This window comes from Carassius auratus, chromosome 49, assembly GCF_003368295.1.
Source record: "Carassius auratus strain Wakin chromosome 49, ASM336829v1, whole genome shotgun sequence".
Taxonomy (NCBI): Eukaryota; Metazoa; Chordata; class Actinopteri; order Cypriniformes; family Cyprinidae; genus Carassius; species Carassius auratus.
Genome location: NC_039291.1, coordinates 5,090,466 through 5,110,559, shown reverse-complemented (window position 1 = coordinate 5,110,559; position 20,094 = coordinate 5,090,466). Strand labels below are relative to the sequence as shown.

General features: G+C 34.6%; 1 protein-coding gene across 1 annotated transcript in view; it reads left to right on the top strand.

Annotated features, from left to right (window-relative positions):
- LOC113066069 (docking protein 6-like) overlaps nt 1–20,094 on the top strand; it is an 80,131-nt gene that overhangs the window by 49,457 nt on the left and 10,580 nt on the right. The window contains exons 4-7 of the mRNA XM_026237675.1: nt 4,847–4,966; nt 8,775–8,964; nt 9,236–9,374; nt 15,231–15,339. Of these exons, the coding sequence (XP_026093460.1) occupies nt 4,847–4,966; nt 8,775–8,964; nt 9,236–9,374; nt 15,231–15,339 (558 nt within the window). The remainder of the gene's footprint in view (nt 1–4,846; nt 4,967–8,774; nt 8,965–9,235; nt 9,375–15,230; nt 15,340–20,094) is intronic.

The following is a 20,094-nucleotide window of genomic DNA, read 5'->3' as shown; positions in this document are numbered from 1 at the left end:
AAACTGAGACAATGTGCCACCCATTAAAGGGCTAGTTAGCCCAAAAAACAAAAATTACCACATGATTTACTCACCCACAAGCCATCCTAGGAGTATATGACATTGTTGTTTTCAGACGAATACAATCGAGTTATATTAGGGCTGGGAATTTGGAATTTTGGAATTTGACGTTAAGGGCGATTTGTTTATGTTTTTAATGAAAATCGGTTTTCTCTTTAACTTCCACCACCGGCTCTCCCCTTAGGCTTCCGTTGTTCAGAGTGGGCTCGCCCTCCCCCCCCCGCTTTCCTTACAGCCGCACACAGACAACATGGGTTAACAGCGCAGAGCTTGTTCCAAAGAAAGGCATCGTTTCATCCGTTGTTTGGAATTGGTTTGCTTTTTTAGTGTCAGACACAGAACAAATAACGCCACATTGCAAAGTGTATTTAAAAGCCGTTGCTACAAAAGGTAGCCTCACAACAAATCTATTCCAGCATCTCAAACAGTATGGATGGGTACCGAAACCCGGTATTAAACTGGCCCCGGGGCTAAATTATGCAAGACCGTAGTATCAGTAAGATCTGGCGCTATCGGTTCTGCTTTCGGTACTGGAGAGAAAAAAAAAAAAATGTTCTATGTATTTTTCCTTAATAATGTTATCGTGCACATTTTATCTCACCAAACATTTCTAATGTGCGATCATATTAAGTCGTTTGTCTGTGAGATCAGCGAAATCTGTTACCGCGCTGCGGAGGCTATCAGTCACACACACACACACACACACAACAAGAACGAGCGCGGCACACACACACGAATAACAGAACGAAAACTCCCGCTAAATAATACAGAGTGACGATGGCGAAAAGATTTGCGTAATAATGTTATTGTGCACATTTTATCTTACCAAACATTTCTAATTTGCGATATTATTTAGAAGTTTGTCTGTGAGATCTGCGACATCTCTCATGCGTGCCGCGGAGGCTGTCTGTCAGTGACAAACACACAACAAGAACGAGCGTGTCGCACACACACGAATAACAGAACGAAAACTCACGCTTAATAATAAAGAGTGACGATGGCGGAGAGAGCAAAACGTTCCAAAGTGTGGTTATACTTCACTAGCGTTAGGGTGACCAGATGAGATTATTCAAAGATCAACAGTCTGTCATTAGTCTTTAGTGTGCCACAAAAAAACAACAACATTAAAATCATGAACTCAAATGTCAATGTAAAAAGAAAAAAATAATGACTGTTGTAACAGTGCGTAAATCAGACCTTTCTGTAATGCTAACACTAATGAGTTTAAAATTTTGTTAGCACTTTATGAATACCACTGCTTGACAAGTATGTATTTTTGTAATAGATCTAATTTTGTCATTTTTGTTAAATTTATTTTAACCAAAAGTGTTTTATCAAAGAGGGACACACTATTTTATTTTTTATTTATATGTTAATTTATTTTGAAGGTGCATTGTGTCACTGTAAGTTATTAGAAAACTGATAAGCTACATTTTCACTGTTTACAATGGCAGTGAAAATCAGAACAAAATAAAGAGTGCATTTGTTTTGAGCAATTTCTTTGTCGGTTGTAGTTTTTTTTTTTTTTAAATAGATCTCCTGGCTAATCCGTGTTTTATAATGGAAGCAGTGGCGGAGCCAGGAGTTCTTCATAGGGGTGGCCAGGCAGGGGCCAGTAGTTACTTTGGGGTGGCACAAAAAACATAATTTTGCCAACAAACACGGCACTTATCCAACCTTAAAATACTTTTTAAAGTATTGTATGTGCCCAAATCACAATGATGTATAATGTACAATAGCTAGCCTACAATGGCATTTTTTTAATTAAAGTTTACCAAAATCCTGAGCGTCAAAATCTTACTCACCCTCAAGTTATTTAATAAAATAAAACTTAGGAAACTAAGTTAACTGCTCCCTACGTCACCTGAAAAGACGGGTTGAACCAGGCACAAAAGCAAAGCTTCAGTCCTCGTCTCTCTCAGTCCTCGAATTTTACAAATGCTGGAAAGAAACGCGCGCTTCGGAAACTCTCGCGATAGCGCATTTGCCTGTAAGTGACAAGGGATTCAACTGTCGTGATAGTTTCGCAGTCCGAACGTAATCGTTTTGCCATGATCGATCAAGGTCATTTTGATAAAAATCTAAGAAACTATTATTATTATTTATAATAGATCACGATTACGATCGGGGTGGCCAGTGCCCCTAGCTCCGCCCCTGAGCGGATGGTAGTCAAAAATCTGAAGTAAAAAAAAATACACCCATCCATTATAAAAGAAGTCCACATGGCTCCGGGTGGATAATAAAGGCCATCTGAAGCGAAGCAATTTTTTTTATTATTACTGTCTATTAAAATCTGCATTATTATATTTCTGAAACTGTAAGTACTTTGTACTTACATATAACTATATGTAAAATATCATATTAGATCATATGTACTGTACAATGCATATATTCTATATCACATTAGATCATGGGTTTCCAACATGTCGCTCCAGTAGCTCGCAGCCTGGTTGGAGGTAGCTCGCCAAAACATACTGACAAATCGGCCGTGAGGTTATTTTAATGATCCTGCTATGTATTTGAATTATCATTAAACCCGTATTGATAATCGCGATTTGAAAAACTCTTTTATCAAAGTTATTAATACTCTCACGCAGGTGAAACATGTAGTAGTTTCGTTTTGTGTATAAAAAAAGACAGACTTTTGAGGGAAATTATATGAAAGAATATACGATTTCATTATTTGTTTGAATGCATACTAGGAAACCAAATGTCTTAAGAAAAGTTTTGATTGCATTTGCTTTTTTCTTTCCTCTGTGTAATGTGTAATAAAGCATTGAAGTGGAAACAGCTCTGTTCTGCAAATCATAAGTGCCCTCTGCTATAAAACTGGATTTACAAATTCATTCAGTCTGAAATATTTTTGTTCAGACCAGTGCAAAATCAGACCAGATTTTTGTTGTAAACCATAACTGGTCGATGGAAAATAGTATTGAGATTTTTATAATGCACATTAGCTTATGTAGAACTGTTTATGGAGCAGATAAAATATTTTTTTCATTGTGACTCATCCTTTGAATAAAAAAAAAATATATAATTAATTATAATTTTTTTTTAAATAGTCAAAACTTTATTTGACTATGTCAGTAGATAACGTTATGAACATTTTTATGTTTTATTTAACTGTTTTTAGGCAAGTAAAAAGTACATTGTGCTGCTAATTTTATTTTTTGCCTTTTGTCATAAAATTTGGTAAAATTATTTCAGTGTGTGTCTATCAGTAGTTTTTTAATATTTCCATCACATTTTAACAACGCTATGTATAACAGCTTGGATTGATACATTAAGAGATTTAAGTACTGTATAACATTGATGCATTAGATCATATGTACTGTACTATACATATATTCTATACTATAACTATTTATAATTACAAGTATTATAATGTATGGAATTTGTATAAAATATTATTCTTAATGTTTATATTATTTATTAATGATAAATATTTGAAATAATGTGTGTGATTATTTAATAAATGTCCATGCTATTCTAAGTTTATTCTAAGGTTACAACATAAAGTTAAACCACTGGGGTAAGATGACCACCTGAATTCTCACAAGAGACCCCAATTAGCATGTTGTTACTAGTGTTTTTATGTTTACTTTTAATACTTATTTCAGTTCATAAGGCTATTATTCAGTAATTCCAATAATTACTTTACAGACATCTTCACTTTTAATTAAAACATATAGACTAATTGAGTGTTCATTTAATTTTAATCCAGTGTTGCAATTATGTTATATCTGTAATTATAATATTGACGATTAAATATGTTGGGTAAATATTCAGTTAATCATATGTCTGTATATAAGTCAAAGAATAAATAAAAATTTCAGATGAATCTGAAATTTTACTAGGATTTTGCTTTGTCTGTCTGCTTTGTCTTTGGTTATTCAATTACTCAACTGATTTTTCAAGAATATAAATGAATAAATAGAATAATTGATTTAGTATTTTACATGGATGACATTGTGATATATATATATATATATATATATATATATATATATATATATATATATATAAAACAATAAATATAAATACAAAAGTCACTCTGTAAAAGTACATTTAGTAAAAGTTTAATTCAGGGGCTTCTTGTCCCAGACAGCGGGGTCATTGTACCCCAGTAGCTTCTTTGAATAATTTTACAGTATGTTTTAATGATCTAATTCAGCAAATCTTTCTGTTTGTTTCCCATAATAACATATTGTTGATGCATCTTCATGCTCATGCTAAGCTTATATCTAAATAGGTTACAATTTTAGAATAAATGCACATTGTTCTTAAGTGGGGCATCGTCAACTTATAGTGTACATTATACCCTATATAGAGTGACTGTAATAAATAGTAAAGTTCACCTAAAATAAAGATTCTGTCATTGTTTCCTCTTATGCTGTCGCAAACCTGTATAGCTTTCTTTTTCTTCTATTGTTGCACGTCCCTAAAAATGGTCAGTAATTCTGTTTTCTTTGGTTGACAGTCAGGTTTTACTCACATTTTTATACATTGTGTTCACACCTATGAACTGTCCATCACTACACACCTTTGTGCCAGACTACTGGCACCTGTAGTTTTAAAGCAGAAATCTCTTGTAACATTAAATATATTTTCAGAAAGGGCTGATGTGGGAAATAACATTTATCATAAATGCAGTGCTCACAAATTGCTTGTTGCTGTGCATTAGTGCTAAATCTGTAAATGTGTTTATCTCCTGCTTGTTCCTTTTCAGCAACTGCTCCTGAATTTTTGCATATAAAAATGGTGATATGAATGTGTGTGTCCACAGAGCTGGAGGCTGAGGAGTGGTGGAAGTTATTGTGTTTGGAGTGTTTGGGCAGCAGACTTAATGACATCAGCCTGGGAGAACCGGACTTGTTAGCAGCAGGGGTGCAGAGGGAACAGAACGGTCAGTATCCAATTAGAGCCCGGATTTTTCCTCTTGTACTCTATAAATGATTCTATTACAGAGTCCAAATGTGTTTGTTAAACACAGTACCTCCAGGTCTGTCCTCAAGTTTATAAATGATCGGCCTGGGCCAAGGTTCTTTACTAAGCACTAATGGGTACCGCCGTGCATCAGAGCATCAGCCCATAATGAAGCTTGTCATAGAGATGGATGAGATTATGGTGCAGAAGAAAGGCAGGATGAATGCGCATGGCACATCTGCCTGAAAACACTTAAGAGAATGAGTGAAAATAATCTTTAGCTAATGTTTCCTTCTATAGGTATGCGCTTCCTTCAAACTGAAGCCCGAGACAAGACCCGTACCTGAGATCGTTTGACACGATCTGACCCAACCAGAGTTGCGCTTTTAAATTTAGAATCCAATCCCAACTTAAAGTCATTTTTCCATAACCAGAATTTTTAAATATGCTGTATTTCACGATTGCATGCAACAGTCAGTTAACAAATACATGTAAAGAAACCGTTTCATCAAGGCTAGTCGCCACTCGCCAGTCCAGCACACAAGGCAAAAGAAAAAAGCACTTATCAATCATGAGCATGCGGCCATGCGCCATTTGCAATAATGTGACAGAGAGGCTGCTAGAGCAGGCATAAGAACAAAACAAGTTTTGTTTTTAAATAATGCCTATAGAGCAAACACCACGGCACACATTATATGTAAGATATAATCCATGGCTTACATGTATGTGCCTTAAAATATTTAAACACAGAGATGATGTAGGGTGGTTATACCATGTTTATTTGAATGAATGATTTATATTGATAATTTGAAAAAATTTTCGAGGAAGAGGGAGGAAAGTTGTGTGAGTGAATAACCTGTGCCTGCACATCTCCCTCTCTACAAACAATGAAGCTGAGTTAAGTAACTTCAAAAACAGTGTTTTTTTTTACCACGTTACTGAGAAATATAATGTAGCAATTCAGTATCGAAGCTATTTTATTAATAAATGTTTCTGTGTGTGTGTTTCTGTCAATGAAATTAGCGTAGCCTACTGAATATAGATTTACCTTAGCTACAAGAACCCGACCCAAAACCTGAGAATATTTTGGGACTCGTCAGGCCTGGGTCAGGTAGCAGACCTCTATTTCCCTCTAGAACTAATGAGGCAACGTGCGGCCAAAATTGTTAAATTAAAACACTGGTTCTAAAAGGGTTTCACTTCAGATTTTCCATTGGACATCAGTTGTCAAACCAAAACAGTATCAGAATTGTTCATTGTTTTGAGCGTGTCGTGCAACATGTGCAACTTGATGTTGGCATCTGCCTTCTTTGGCTAGGTTCCACCAAGTGACAGGTGAATTTGCATCAAAATTCAACAAAATTAGAATTTCCTCAACAACAAAATGATATAAGGAAAATGTTATCCTCATTTTAGAAATAATTTTAAAACCTCAACTACTCATGCTTATGTTTATTTTTTTATTAGGTTTATATTGAATATTTTACATTATAAATATATATAATTTAGTGTTATGTATGTATATATATATATATATATATATATATATAGAGAGAGAGAGAGAGAGAGAGAGAGAGAGAGATAGTGTGTGTTATTTTTATTATGTTTAATTTTAAAGTATAACAATATAAATGTTTTATTTTATATTAAATATAAAAACTTTATAATATCAAATATTTATAATATTTATTCATATTAAATAAAGACTAAGAATAATCCTGAGCCATGAGCACTGTTGAATTTCAGTAAATATATTAAAGATTATTAGTAATGCATAATACGTATCATCTTGTTTAATTATTTGCATGTTGCTAATGCAAATAATTAAAACAAATGGAATTTTTTTAAAAGATCAAATGATGTATCTATTTTATTTTATTTGGTCAGCAAATATCTGCAGTACGTGCTTATGACTTTTTATTCCCGAGAGATTTAAAATTAAAATCTTAAGCATAATGTTTTCTGTGTTTTCTGTGACTATAAGAACAGTCCTGACGCACAAGTTGAGAACCGTTACTTTAAGGCAACTGCATCTTCTCCAAGATCAGATTGTTTCAGTCTGAGTTGTGTCTGTGTTTAAGTGACTGTTTTTTTTTTTTTTTTTACACAATTCAGGAAATCAATATCAGTTCATCTCGAAGTGCTGCCGAAGCATTCAAGCATTAAGCTACGGCAGACACCGTATAGAGTGGTCATCAAATTTTTTTCAATCAAATGACAGGCAAATATAGATTTGTTTTCATAACGAGAGTGCGATGTGTATATGATTATATCAGCTGGAGGTCATCAGAATGATCAGTTCTCCACTACTCGACAGCTGAGGAATAACAAGCAGAGAGTTTGCCATTTGTGTTTCAATTAGACCCTTCTTACGGCGGGCTGTGATAATTAAAGTTAATTTTCACAATCCCTAAAATAGCCCCCACATTACATTGCCTCTTCCTCTGGAGAGATACATATCCTATTTTAAAGCATTAGGTATAATTAGGGATTATTAATTTGGATTATGAAGTGCACCCTTGTCTTTTTGGAGCTAATTGTGATGGTGTGGTTGCTCCAGTCGAGGTGGGCTCAACTGTGGCTCTATGGCAACAATCTGTTGACCTTTGTGCACTGCAAGAGCCACATCTGCAAGAAGAGAAAATAGTCTGTCTGAAAAATAATAATCATGTTAGATGGCTCTGTTGAGATGTTTTCTCGAGATTTCCAGCCATGCCCTTTAATTCGGTGTCATCTTTAGGCAAAGCAGAATCTTTCAGCTGCCCAAATAAAAGCTGTTTGAGATGTCTTGTAAATATGACTGAATGGACTGTGCCACCACCGTGCTTGGCCTTTTTTTAAGCAAGTTTAATTATTATTAAAATAAATGTCAATTAAACAGCAGTCTGCAACCTTTTCAAATCTGTTAAATAAACTATTTACCCTGTAATGAATTTTCTTTAACACACGACATTGGCAGTTTCTGTCAGTGAAAGCTGCTGCTGAACCTTTCTGAGTTATTTACTTGAAGGAACCATTCAGTTTTGTCGTCCTTTCTGTCTTAATATGATTTCCAAGGTTTAATGGGTACACTTCCTCTGCACTTGTTATTCTGAAGAAAATTATGTCTGAATCAAAAATAAATATAAAAATGTCACCAAAAACGATGATAAAAAACAACAACAACACACACACAAAAAAACACACTTTTTACAGCCTGACTCCTTTGGCTTCAAGGCTAGAATCTGATATATAAAATACATTTTTACTGGTCCTATTATGTGTGTGTGTGTGTAAACATTTTTTTTTATTATTATACCATCAAAATTCAGAACACACTTGCATTCTCAAAGCTTTCTGAAGAGATCAAATCAAGTTTTTAATTTTAATGTATACAATGGTTTCAGTTGTTTTTATAAAAAAAAAAAAAATTCTCAACAATCCCCCAATCTGTAATACTTACTTTAGTATTATTGAGATACTATTAAAAAAAAAAATTCCTAATGTTTTAAATCAGATTTTTATATTTTATATTTTCATTGAAATTTTACTTAAAGGTGAAGTACTCTTATAGTGTGTTTTTGTCATTTTTATACATCTATATAGTTTTATTAGCTTTTAGTTAAGTTTTTGTCATTTTAGTGCATATAATTTAACCAAATTAAAAAGTGAAATGTCTTTGCTGAAATTAAACTTTTTAAAAAAATAATTCAATTTATGTTTATTTTATGTTATTTTAAAATATTAATTTTAGTTTTAGTTAACTATAGTACTTCTGACTTTTAAATTAATTTATTTTTTTATTCCAGAAAGATTTAATGTTTACTTGATGCCGACCCCAAACCTGGACATCTACGGGGAGTGCACAATGCAGATCACCCACGAGAACATCTACCTTTGGGACATCCACAATGCCCGAGTCAAGCTGGTCATGTGGCCGCTCAACTCCCTGAGGAGATACGGCAGAGACTCGACCTGGTTCACATTTGAGTCCGGGAGGTGCGTGAACATCGTTCGATTCTAGTTGGGAGTGCTTTTGTCTGACAAGATGTTTTCATCCTAAATCCAATAGTCCTGATTCTGCTGCTCTGGATATTGATTCGCTGATTCATGAAAGTGCACAACATTTAACATATGCTTTGCCTTGCAGGCTGCCCTTACAGTCTACTCCTGCTGTTCAGCCTATTACGACAAGAACATGAGTGTATTGAAAATTAATAGAAGCTATAATTGCTTAACGGATGTGTGTGCATGTGTTGTTCTCTTACAGGATGTGTGATACGGGGGAAGGTTTGTTCACATTTCAGACCAGAGAAGGTGAGATGATCTATCAGAGAGTTCACTCTGCCACGCTGTCCATCGCCGAGCAACATGAACGCATGATGATGGAGATGGAGAAGAGCTCACAGGTAGAGTAAAAGTACACATCCCATAATTCTACAGGGGAGAGGCATTTTATATTTGGTATTTTATAACAAGGTATTATATGTGTTATTCCGTTATATTAGTGCAAGCATATTTTACAAACGATTCTCCATTGCAGTGTTCACAGTGGAGGGAGGTCCTGGGATCCCCATTAAAAAATCTGTTTTAGTACATTTTAAAATTTACATTTTACATTCAAAGCTGATTTTCCCTCAAAATTCTAAAAACATGTTTTGTAAGGTTAATTTATGATTATTAATATACTTAAATTGGTAAAATAATAATCAGTAATTAATCACGTCTGTACTTTTACTGTTGATTTAATCACCTTAAACAAATCTGCAAATCATAAATAAGATTTTGGTTTCAAAAACACATGCAAAATTTGGGGGCCAGTATGTTTTTCCTGGTAAAAAATAAATTAAAGAATATTTAGCAAGGATGCATAAAAAAAGGATTAATAATAATTAAAAAAAAAAGATATTTGATAATATAATTTATTTGTAATGTTACATTACATTTCAGCTTCAAATAAATGCTGTCCTTTTAAACTTTTCCTTATATCCCAAATAGTTTTTATTATAATTAATTTGAATATAAGAAACTTAGTGAACGAACTCCATCGCACACCTGTAAGTGATAGGTGCGTAGAAAATAAAGACCAGGTGGGTCGTATCAACATATAAGGAACTCCCGCACACTATCTTAACTTGCAAATTAAAATTTTAATCACACCAACGTTTCGGTCTCACGACCTTCATCAGGAGTATACAAATGTTCAAATTCATCTCTTTTAAAATAAACACATGACCAATTAACAGAGCTCCATCTGCACAGAACTAAGCTCATTCGGAATACATGATTAGCACCACATCATAAACAATTACAACAATCAAGATCCCCCTATAGGTTAACAAAATCATCCAAAAAGCACAATCAATACATCGTCATCAAACAGCATCAAATTGTAATTCTAAACCGGTAGTCAGGCTCCATAGTCTCTCAAACTCATCGTGAATACACAGTAAAAACAACACCTCATTCAAAACAATTGCATGACTATAACATTACATTAAATAATGCTTCATCGTTCATACCCATAGGTGATAAAGTTTGAATGGTGTAAATCCAAAACAGTTCACGTCTCTGTAGAAGTAATTCGATGTCTAAGTTACTTTCTCAATCCCACAAAAGCGTAAAGAGGTTACATCGTGATTCAAAGTTAAAAAGTGTGCCGCAACTGGATAATTTAGATCTTTTCTTCTGATCGAACTCTTATGTTCACTAATTCTTTGTTTCAATTGACGTGATGTTTTTCCCACATAGCCTATACCACAAGGACAACGGATCAAATACACAACATGAGTGGAAACACAAGTAATCACAGATTTGATGCTATATTTTTTGCCAGTTCTACAGTTCTAGGATGACAGAAAAATGATGTTTTAAACGTATTGTTACACTGAGCACAATTCCCACAACGATAATTGCCCTTCTGTATAGGACTAAGTAAACTCTGAGATGCACGAGGGCTAACGCTCTGAAAACAAGCATGTACCAAGCTGTCTTTTAAATTCCTAGCGCGTTTGTGTACAATCAAAGGAGGATGTTTAAAAATATCGCTCAGCTCTGAATCAGAAGACAACAAATGCCAGTGTTTTTTAAAAATTGATTTTATCATGTAAGACTTAGGTGAATATGTTGTAATACAAGCAAAAGAATACTTTCTTGTTTTTCTTGTCTTCTTTTTTAGCAATTCAGACCGCGTCTTTTTAAAAGCTGTATTAAATCCTTCATCAACCCAATCTAAAGGGTAACCTCTGTTCAAAAATTTGATTTTCGATTTCTCAATAAAGTCGGAATCAGAATAACAAATCCTCCTCAGTCTGTAGAACTGACTCTTAGGCAGTCCTTTTTTTAAAAAAACATACTGGTAGCGAGTAAAAGTGTGTTACGATCGGTCTCTTTTGTAAACAAAGTTGTAGTTAAACTGCCTTCGTTCTTCTGTATCCACATATCAAGGAAGTGTACTCTAGACAGATTCATTTCAGGAGTAAAATCCAAGTCGTCAACCAAGCTATTCAAATATGTCACAAATTCTCGAGCCTCATCGTGATCACCCAAAAAGACACAGGAAATATCGTCAATGTATCTATACCATTTGATGATCTTTGAATAGAAAGGATTATTTTCTGTATTCAATACATAACTCTCTTAAAAAAAAACATAAATAGATTGGCATAGTTAGGGGCAAAATTCGAGCCCATTGCTGTCCCAATTATCTGAAGAAAAAAATCCTTATCAAAACTAAAATAATTATATTTCAAAAGGTACGAAGCCATCTCGATGATAAAGTCTGATGGTGGACTAGAGTCCTCGCGTAACGAAAGATAATGTCTAAGGGCAATAAGTCCTTTTTCATGTGAGATGTTAGTATATAGACTTGTTATGTCCAAAGTTAATAATAAAGAATTATCGGGTAAATCATATAACTCGGAAATCTTGTTGATAAAGTCTGTAGAATCTCGAATGTAAGTAGGTAACGAATAAACAAAAGGTTTTATAAAAAAATCAACATACTGAGATAAAGGAGATAAGAGGGAATTAGTCTGTGCCACAATCGGACGACCTGGAGGGTCAATAAGTCTCTTATGAATTTTAGGAAGAGTATAAAAACAGGTCTAATCAGGTGTTGACAATACAAAAATTTAAACTCCGATTGAGATATCCAACCTTCTGTTTTAGCATTTGTTAAAAATTACAGTATCTCAGATTGATAAGTGTTGGTAGGATCACTGGGAAGTTTTTTATAAAACTTAATATTCTGTAATTGTGAAAGAATTTCGTGTTGGTATTTTTTCGTATCTTGGATTACAATAGCCCCTCCTTTTATCAGCAGGTTTTATAATGATGCTTGGGTCACTTATCAATTCGGTCAATGCTTTTTTCTCATTTAATGAAAGATTATGAGAAATTGTATTACTAGAAGAACAAGCTTCCATCACCTCTTGTTCAACCAAATGACAAAAAGTATGAATAGTGTGGTTAGACACATCTGATTTGGAGAAAAATACTGTAGTTTCATCTGTCTAAAACATTTAAACAGATCCACTTTTAGACCGAAACAATTAAAACCACTAGTAGGCACAAAAGATAATCCTTTGGATAAAACCACAGTTTGATCATCAGAAAGTTCCTTTTCAGAAATATTAATTACCGTCTCTTTGAGTAGCTGCGAGTCCACGGTCGTAAACTTCTTTGAGGCTCTTGAACCTCTTCGACATTTCTTCGTCATGTCTCACGTCTCCGTGGACCAAAGGGGCCAAAAAAAACATTGAAAGTTTACCGACTCCATAGTTTTTAATGGTATTTTATACAGTATGTGATAATTTTAGTGAATGGCATAAGCTAAAAAAGTCTACAGTATTTTAAAAAAAATGATTACCTTATGTCAGATAACCTAAAAATCAACCTATTGCCATGCACAGTATAATTCAATATGACGGTTGCAGCTGTCATGAATCCTGTCCATGAACTTAAGTCCACTTGCCACCAGAGGTCCCCCTTCCATTATTTTGACTCTCACATCACATAGACTGTTACACATCACCCTGGACTTAATTTCCCATGCTCCATTGCACGTCTCACAAGCTCACCTGAAACCAATCACAAACAAGTGCTATCAATAACACACACAATATATATCTGCCACCATCCACTGCTGAGTATTGTTTAGCATTTATGCTGTTGATCAAAGCTACTTTATGGAGCCAGTTCCCGGTCCTAGTTTGAGTTTTTAGCTCTGACTCAAAGTCTAGTTTAACCCTGTTTATTACATTAGTTAGTGATGGGACAATTGACTCAGATGCTTCGATGCAGTTTTCCAACCACTATTGTATCACATACTGTGCCGATGCTTGTATCGAAAATAACACCACATGATTGATTACGTTTGAAACTTTGAAATTCATGCAGTTTCAGAAGGTCGGGATAGCGTGGCTTGAAAAAAATGTCGCTTAATGATCCCACCTGATGCATAAAAGGATTATTCAGTCACTTTGAGGACTGTCAGTAGGACATTTAATCAGGTTTAAAACTGGGGTCTCAGAGCCCCCGAACACAGCATAAGAGTATAACAACTCACCCAATATATATATATATATATATATATATATATATATATATATATTTTTTTTTTTTTTTTTTTTTTTTTTTTTTTTTTCAGCTACCCACGTCCATTATGATCACCTTTTTGTGTTTTATATTATTGCTCGATATGTGAATCCGTTGACCAAGCTATACATGACACGGGTTGTGGACTCACTGGCACAAACTAATTTAGATGAGATTATGGCAGAATAGATATTGTATTGATCCCAGATTGATTCCACTCTTGAATGTCACAGACTTCCGAATCTTTTGTTTGGTCACATGCTTTTTCAAACGGTCCTCTGCTCCACTATGATTAGTCAGAAATGGTGGAGAACACAAGTCCGGCCATCAGATGTCACTAATGCACACGATGTTAAAAGCTGTGAGCAATAAACCGTTTTCTGCACAATTTCGTGAAAGTCTCAAACGCTTCAGAAAGCCTAAATTTCCCATCCCTATCCTTTTTCATTCGTGCCTTAATCCTAGTCTGAATATATCTTTTCTGTATGATCTTTGCCTGCCCTGAAGTAAATTGCCTGTCTTGGATTACTCCTTTCGTCTCATCCTGTTCGGATACTGTTTATTCCTCGCCTGGACCATCGCCTGTGTTTTGGATTACTCTTGAGTCTTGCCCTCTATATACCTGTTTGCCATTGTCTGACCCTTGCCTGTTGTGACTGTTTTAGAATAAAGCTTTGCACATGGATCCGCACATTTATCATCTCAGTTGCCCCGTAACAGAAGTTCACGGACAGGATTCGTGACAGCATCTTCATCGTAAGGATTCTGGCAATTTTCTGAGTATGTTTCCCCACTTCCATGCTTGCACAGTGCACAGTATGTGATGTTTCATAAATCCAGGTCACAGAACACTGGCATCTTTGAAAAGCAGCTGCTGTCACCTAATCCTGAACTGCACTATCGGTTGAGTACCTACAAAAATACTGCACTTATGTATTTCTATAGCTCAGCTGGTAGAAGCATGACGTTAGCAACATCAAGGTCAAGAGTTTGAATCCCAAGAACACGCATACTGATAATATGCATGCCTTCAGTGCAGTTGAAGTCATTTAAAAAAAAAAAAAAGCAAATGCGTACATGTAAATGGATTTGAGACACAAGATGAACACAGAAATAACAGCCTCTGGAGTTTTTCAGTCTTCAAAGCTTCTGAACACTAATGCCTTAAAATGTTATCCTGCAATTTTGGTTATCAACGTTTCATTGAAAGCACATTTTGGTCATTTCTCCGTAGCCCCTGAAGCTAGCGAGGTTGATGATTTGTTCAGTCGCCTGGTGCGGATGGGCTTTCCTGCACTATTTAAACTGCACTGCTGCCTTGCTGGCAGAGAATCTGTTCTGTCATCTCCGAGGCCTTCAGTGAAGGCTGATGAGATTTGACCATATGGCCCTCCTCTCAGATCTAGCCATCCAGGACCCCTGCCAAAAATGCTGCTCTGAAATCTAAGAGTCTTTATTTGTTCGGATTTACGAAATTCCCTTAAAATGCTTTGATAAATGCACTTTTTAAAAGGCTGTAATGACACCACACTCCACCTGTCATCTATAATGTTCAAAACAGCCTAATGAAGGGGTGCTTTGAAATCTTCTCAGTGTAAGCCCTTTCCAAGTGATTTGACTGGAAATATTACCAATGTAACCCAATGATTTTCTGCTCTGCCTCACAGACTCTTTCAAACGAGAGCACATTAACAAAGTCGATATCTCTCCCGCGAAGTGCTTACTGGCACCACATCACGCGTCAGAACAGCGTGGGAGACATTTGCAATTACCAAGGTAAGACAGAGCTCCTTCCCACTCCACAGCTCAGTGAAAACACCATCTTTTTTTATGTCTGTCGTAGTTATGAGGGTGACGATTTCATCTGAAGCTCCACTGGGTACATTTATAAACCGTTGAGCATCACTGGCCCTTTAGCTTGGGTTAAACAAATACATTTGGTGATTTATTAGAGCATTAATATAGCAACACATTTGTTAGCGTTGCATGCTTTTTTACATCCTGCTTGCCTTTCTGGATCCTTGAGTGAAAAGTGTTTTGTTTTGTATGGTTCGAATGTGGTACTGCATTAGTTTACCTGGAAATCAGACTGGAGGATTTAATTTACTATGTGAATTAAAGTGAATGTAAATTAAGCATGAAAGGTTTCCATAGTGATCTTGAATTACTAGTAAAGCTGTGTTGCGCATAGAGACTGGATTTGCATAAAGTAGCTGATGAGTTTGTATTCATCTAATTGAAAAAATGGTGTCAGCAAAACCTTATTGTATTAATGCTCTCCTATATGCCAACAAATACATTTGTAGCGCATTTAAAATACAAGATGGTTACATTACATCTAAAAAGACAGATCATCTAAAAATAAAGACCATTTCATGTACTTACTCTCATGTTGTTCCAAACCAGGTTGATTTTGTTGCTTATCACCAATCACTTTCACTGTATGGAAAAGAGCAGCTTGGTCATTCTACAATGTATACCATTTTTCAGTAAATAATAATATTTTTTTTATATTATTTTAATTTTAAATTTTTGTTGATGTTGTTGCTTATATAAATCCCTCACTGATGCACATTTAATTCTAATATCCATGTTACAAAAATACATATTGCACCTACTATTTGGGTGCCATTTATTATTATTATTTTTTTTTTCATGGCTGCTTTTTAGCAAATGCTTTTGTGTGTTGGATTGGAAGCAGGTATTAACTGAGAGGTCCATGTGGTCGGGAGACACGTAGCATTAGGGAAATGATATTCCCATCTGCTGGGAGAAAGATGACTTGATCTGCCTGGTGAGAGATAACTGGACACCGCATGGGTTTGGTGCCTTGGTTTTTGTCAAGCTGTCAAAACCGTCCTTTGGCATATGTGAATAACCTGTGGTTTTACTGTTACACAATTTCACAAGACACAAGCAGGAAATTTGAACATATGAATGCTTCACTCTAAGTGCACAAAAAGATTATTGGCTATAATGACACAATATTCTTGTCCCTAATCAGTGAAAATAAAATGTTTCATGGCAGCTCCAGCTGCTGACGTATCTGCCTCGGCGACTGCCAGCCTTAAAACCTTTGTCTCATTCATCATTGTGACATTCCCATTGTTGAGATGCTAGTCTGATATAGTGAATGTCCCCCTCCTCATCAGCTTCCCTCAGAAATACAAATTCAGCAGAATGCTGCGTTTTCTGAGAATAAATTGAGTGCATCACAATGTTGAAGGACGTTGTTTAGGTTGAAGAGTCAATAAGAGCCATGCGCCTTCCATGAGAGGAAAATTGAAAATATTACAAAAGATCTCTGCTGAACAACAGCACACTCCTTGCGAATTGTGCTGAATATATGACTTTGCCACCTGTGTAAGATGGCATATACAGCATGCTTTTTTAAATCAATCAATTATATTACATTAATAAATCAGTTAACAAAGATGAATTGGTGACAGCCGGACAACAATATGTAAAGTTCAGTATGTTCATTTAACTGCTCATTAGTTATTTGTGTATTTAAATTTTAAATAAGTTAAATCAGTTAAATAGAAAATGTGAATGTAAATATTCGCTAATAAATAATTATTATTTAAATAATGAGTTACTAAATAATAAAATACACTATAGTACATATATAGTACTGTATAGCACAAAAGTTTGGGATAAGTACATTTTTTTCAAGAGACGTTTACAATGTTACAAAAGAAACCATTTTCAGCATTGATAATTGATAAGAAATGTTTACTGAGCACCATATTTAGAATTTAGGTATGATTTCTAAGATATCACGTGATGTTGCAATAAAAATTACAATTTTTAAATTGTAATAATATTTCACAATATTGTTTTTGATCAAATAAATGCAGCCTTGGTGAGCATAAGATACATCTTACTGACACCAAACATTTGAAGAGTAGTCAGTTTTATATATATATATATATATATATATATATATATATATATATATATATATATATATATATATATATATATATATATATATATATATAAATAATACATTGTTAATATTTACGAAAGTTTGAAACAGCATGAGTAAATGATTGAAAGCATAACATATTAAATATAAGCATAACATATAACAAATGATGTTTGATAATCTTATTAATAATTAGATTATCGTGATATGATGCATTAGTAATATATGTAAAGAATGCGTTTTCTTCTCATATTGATAAATTAACCACCATATAAGGTATCTGTTTTTTATTGCTTACAGTAAATTCAGCTGTTGTTCATTCCTTCAGCTAACATCCACATCTGGCGGAAAAGAACATGACTTCCTGTCACTTTGTGAATGAGAAACAATGCCTGGAAAGTGTTATGCTGATGCTCATACAGTCACAGCTCAGGTGAAAGATGGAAAACGGGCCAAACTGGCAACGTACATTTGGTCACAAGATAAATTTGTAGTCAGAAGGTATGGATTTGCTGACTCACATAATATGAGTCATACTATTCGCCTGTTAAAAATGCATCACCTCATTCCCTTCCAAGTCATGTCGCACAATTAATAAATAATTCCTGTTACAAATAGCCTTGCAGTTGTTGTATATCATTATATTTTAACAAGCTTAGTGTAGGTGAAATAATGTCACAATAATGCATTTGAATTAATTTGCGGGTTTCCTCAGCATATTTTGATTTGTGTTATTACTCGTCTGTCACAGAATTGCCAAATTTTAGATAAATATATCAAAAGTAGGGCTGTACAATAAATCAAATTGTGATGTGGACTAGTGTCTATGAATTAGACTGCATATTAACCTGCAAATTAACCTGCAAAAACTGCTATTTAAATTAGGAATTCTGACATTCGTATCACACACACACACACACTGTAAACTTTGCCTCTATATTAAGACTGTGTCTGACCAACTGCTGTAGTAGTTACTAGAGGTAAGGATACATATTTTTAACCGGTCACTAGGAACACTTGCACTAAGGTTGCCTGGGTTCATGTTGAGGGAGAACAGTCCATATACAGACTCTTTGCATACCTCACCATTTTGCTAATCTGAAATCAATACACAGCAGACTCAATCTGTGTGCCTCCCTGCCAGACAGCACATTCCCAGCAGCTCCAACCTAGCAGCGATGATATAAAGAGGCTTTTGTGGAAGATTATGACAAGAGTAGTAGGGAGAGAGCTTTTCTTTTTATATATGCACACTCGCATGCTGCCATTCCGGGTCTTGGGAATGCTTTGGAGTGGTTTGATAAGCCTGCTTGGTCCTATGTGTGTCCTTTTGACCAGCTGCACCTTGCTTTTCTACTGACTGAGACTCTTCTGTTGCCAGTGTGTGTTTCCTTCAGCAAAAAATTGACTAGGCATACTTTTGCAGAGAAGAAGTGTTATTTCTTTTACTCTTCCAGCTGTATTTGTTAACTAGTGTTATTTTCTTCTTTTGCTGATAATGGCAATATTAGCCAGAGATAAACTGATATGTCATGTAAACAATGCATAAAGGTCACACCGGCCATTTGTTGTCTTGGTTGGAGCTGACCGAGTCCAATTAATAAAAAATAAAATATATAACTATATATAACTGAAATGTTATTAAATTGGGCTTAATGAAAATCAACATTCAGAGCTGGAAATTGTGAGTTAACTGATGCATAGAAATATGTAGTGGAAAAGTGCTGTTTTTCTCAGTCAAATCAATGTCAAATCAATTTCATTCATTTAAATTGACCATCATTTATGTTTTTGTGTGTGTGTGTGTGTATTGTGGGAGTGATTTTTTTTTTTATTGTTTTTTTTATTATTATTAAATATTACAAATCTCCAAATTACAAATTAGCTGTAATTCATGTTTAGTGATGTTCTTACCAGTTAGTGGATAAGTTGTATTTATAATATGTCATTATGTGACATTTTGAATAACAATAAGGAATGCCAGTTGATTTTATTTTCATCTTAATAATTACATGATTTGCTCATTAATTAATCCAATTAGTCACAAATAATTACTCATCAATATTTGCTGAGAAAAAACTCGAAATAAAGAAATTAAAAGTTTAATTATCATTTTAGACAGTGACGTGGAATAGAAAACACACAAAAAGTGGCCTTTAAAAACATTAACAATGTATGTTTTAATTCCATGACTCTCCTCATTAATTCAACACATCCTTGTATTCTGTCTGGAATATGTTTCTAGCCTCTGCAAAATGCACAAAATAATGATCTTTAAAAAAGCATCATATGACCCCTTTAAACACAAGCATTCGGCAACCATTACTATTGGTCAGAGGTTTCCATAAATATTTAATTAACATGTGAGGTTGTTTATTTTGTTGTAGCTAAGTTTAAAAACCCCTTTACGTGCAAACATCGCCGACGGCCCCAGTTTATTATTGTTTCACTTTCACAGCACATTAAACATCACTGTCTTACTTCATCTGGACAAACTGTGCATCAATGGAAAGTTTAAAGACTCAAGCTTCGATATTTGACCAATATTTTGATAAAACATTGTTGCAGTGACAGATATTTAGTGATTTATGTCAGGAGTG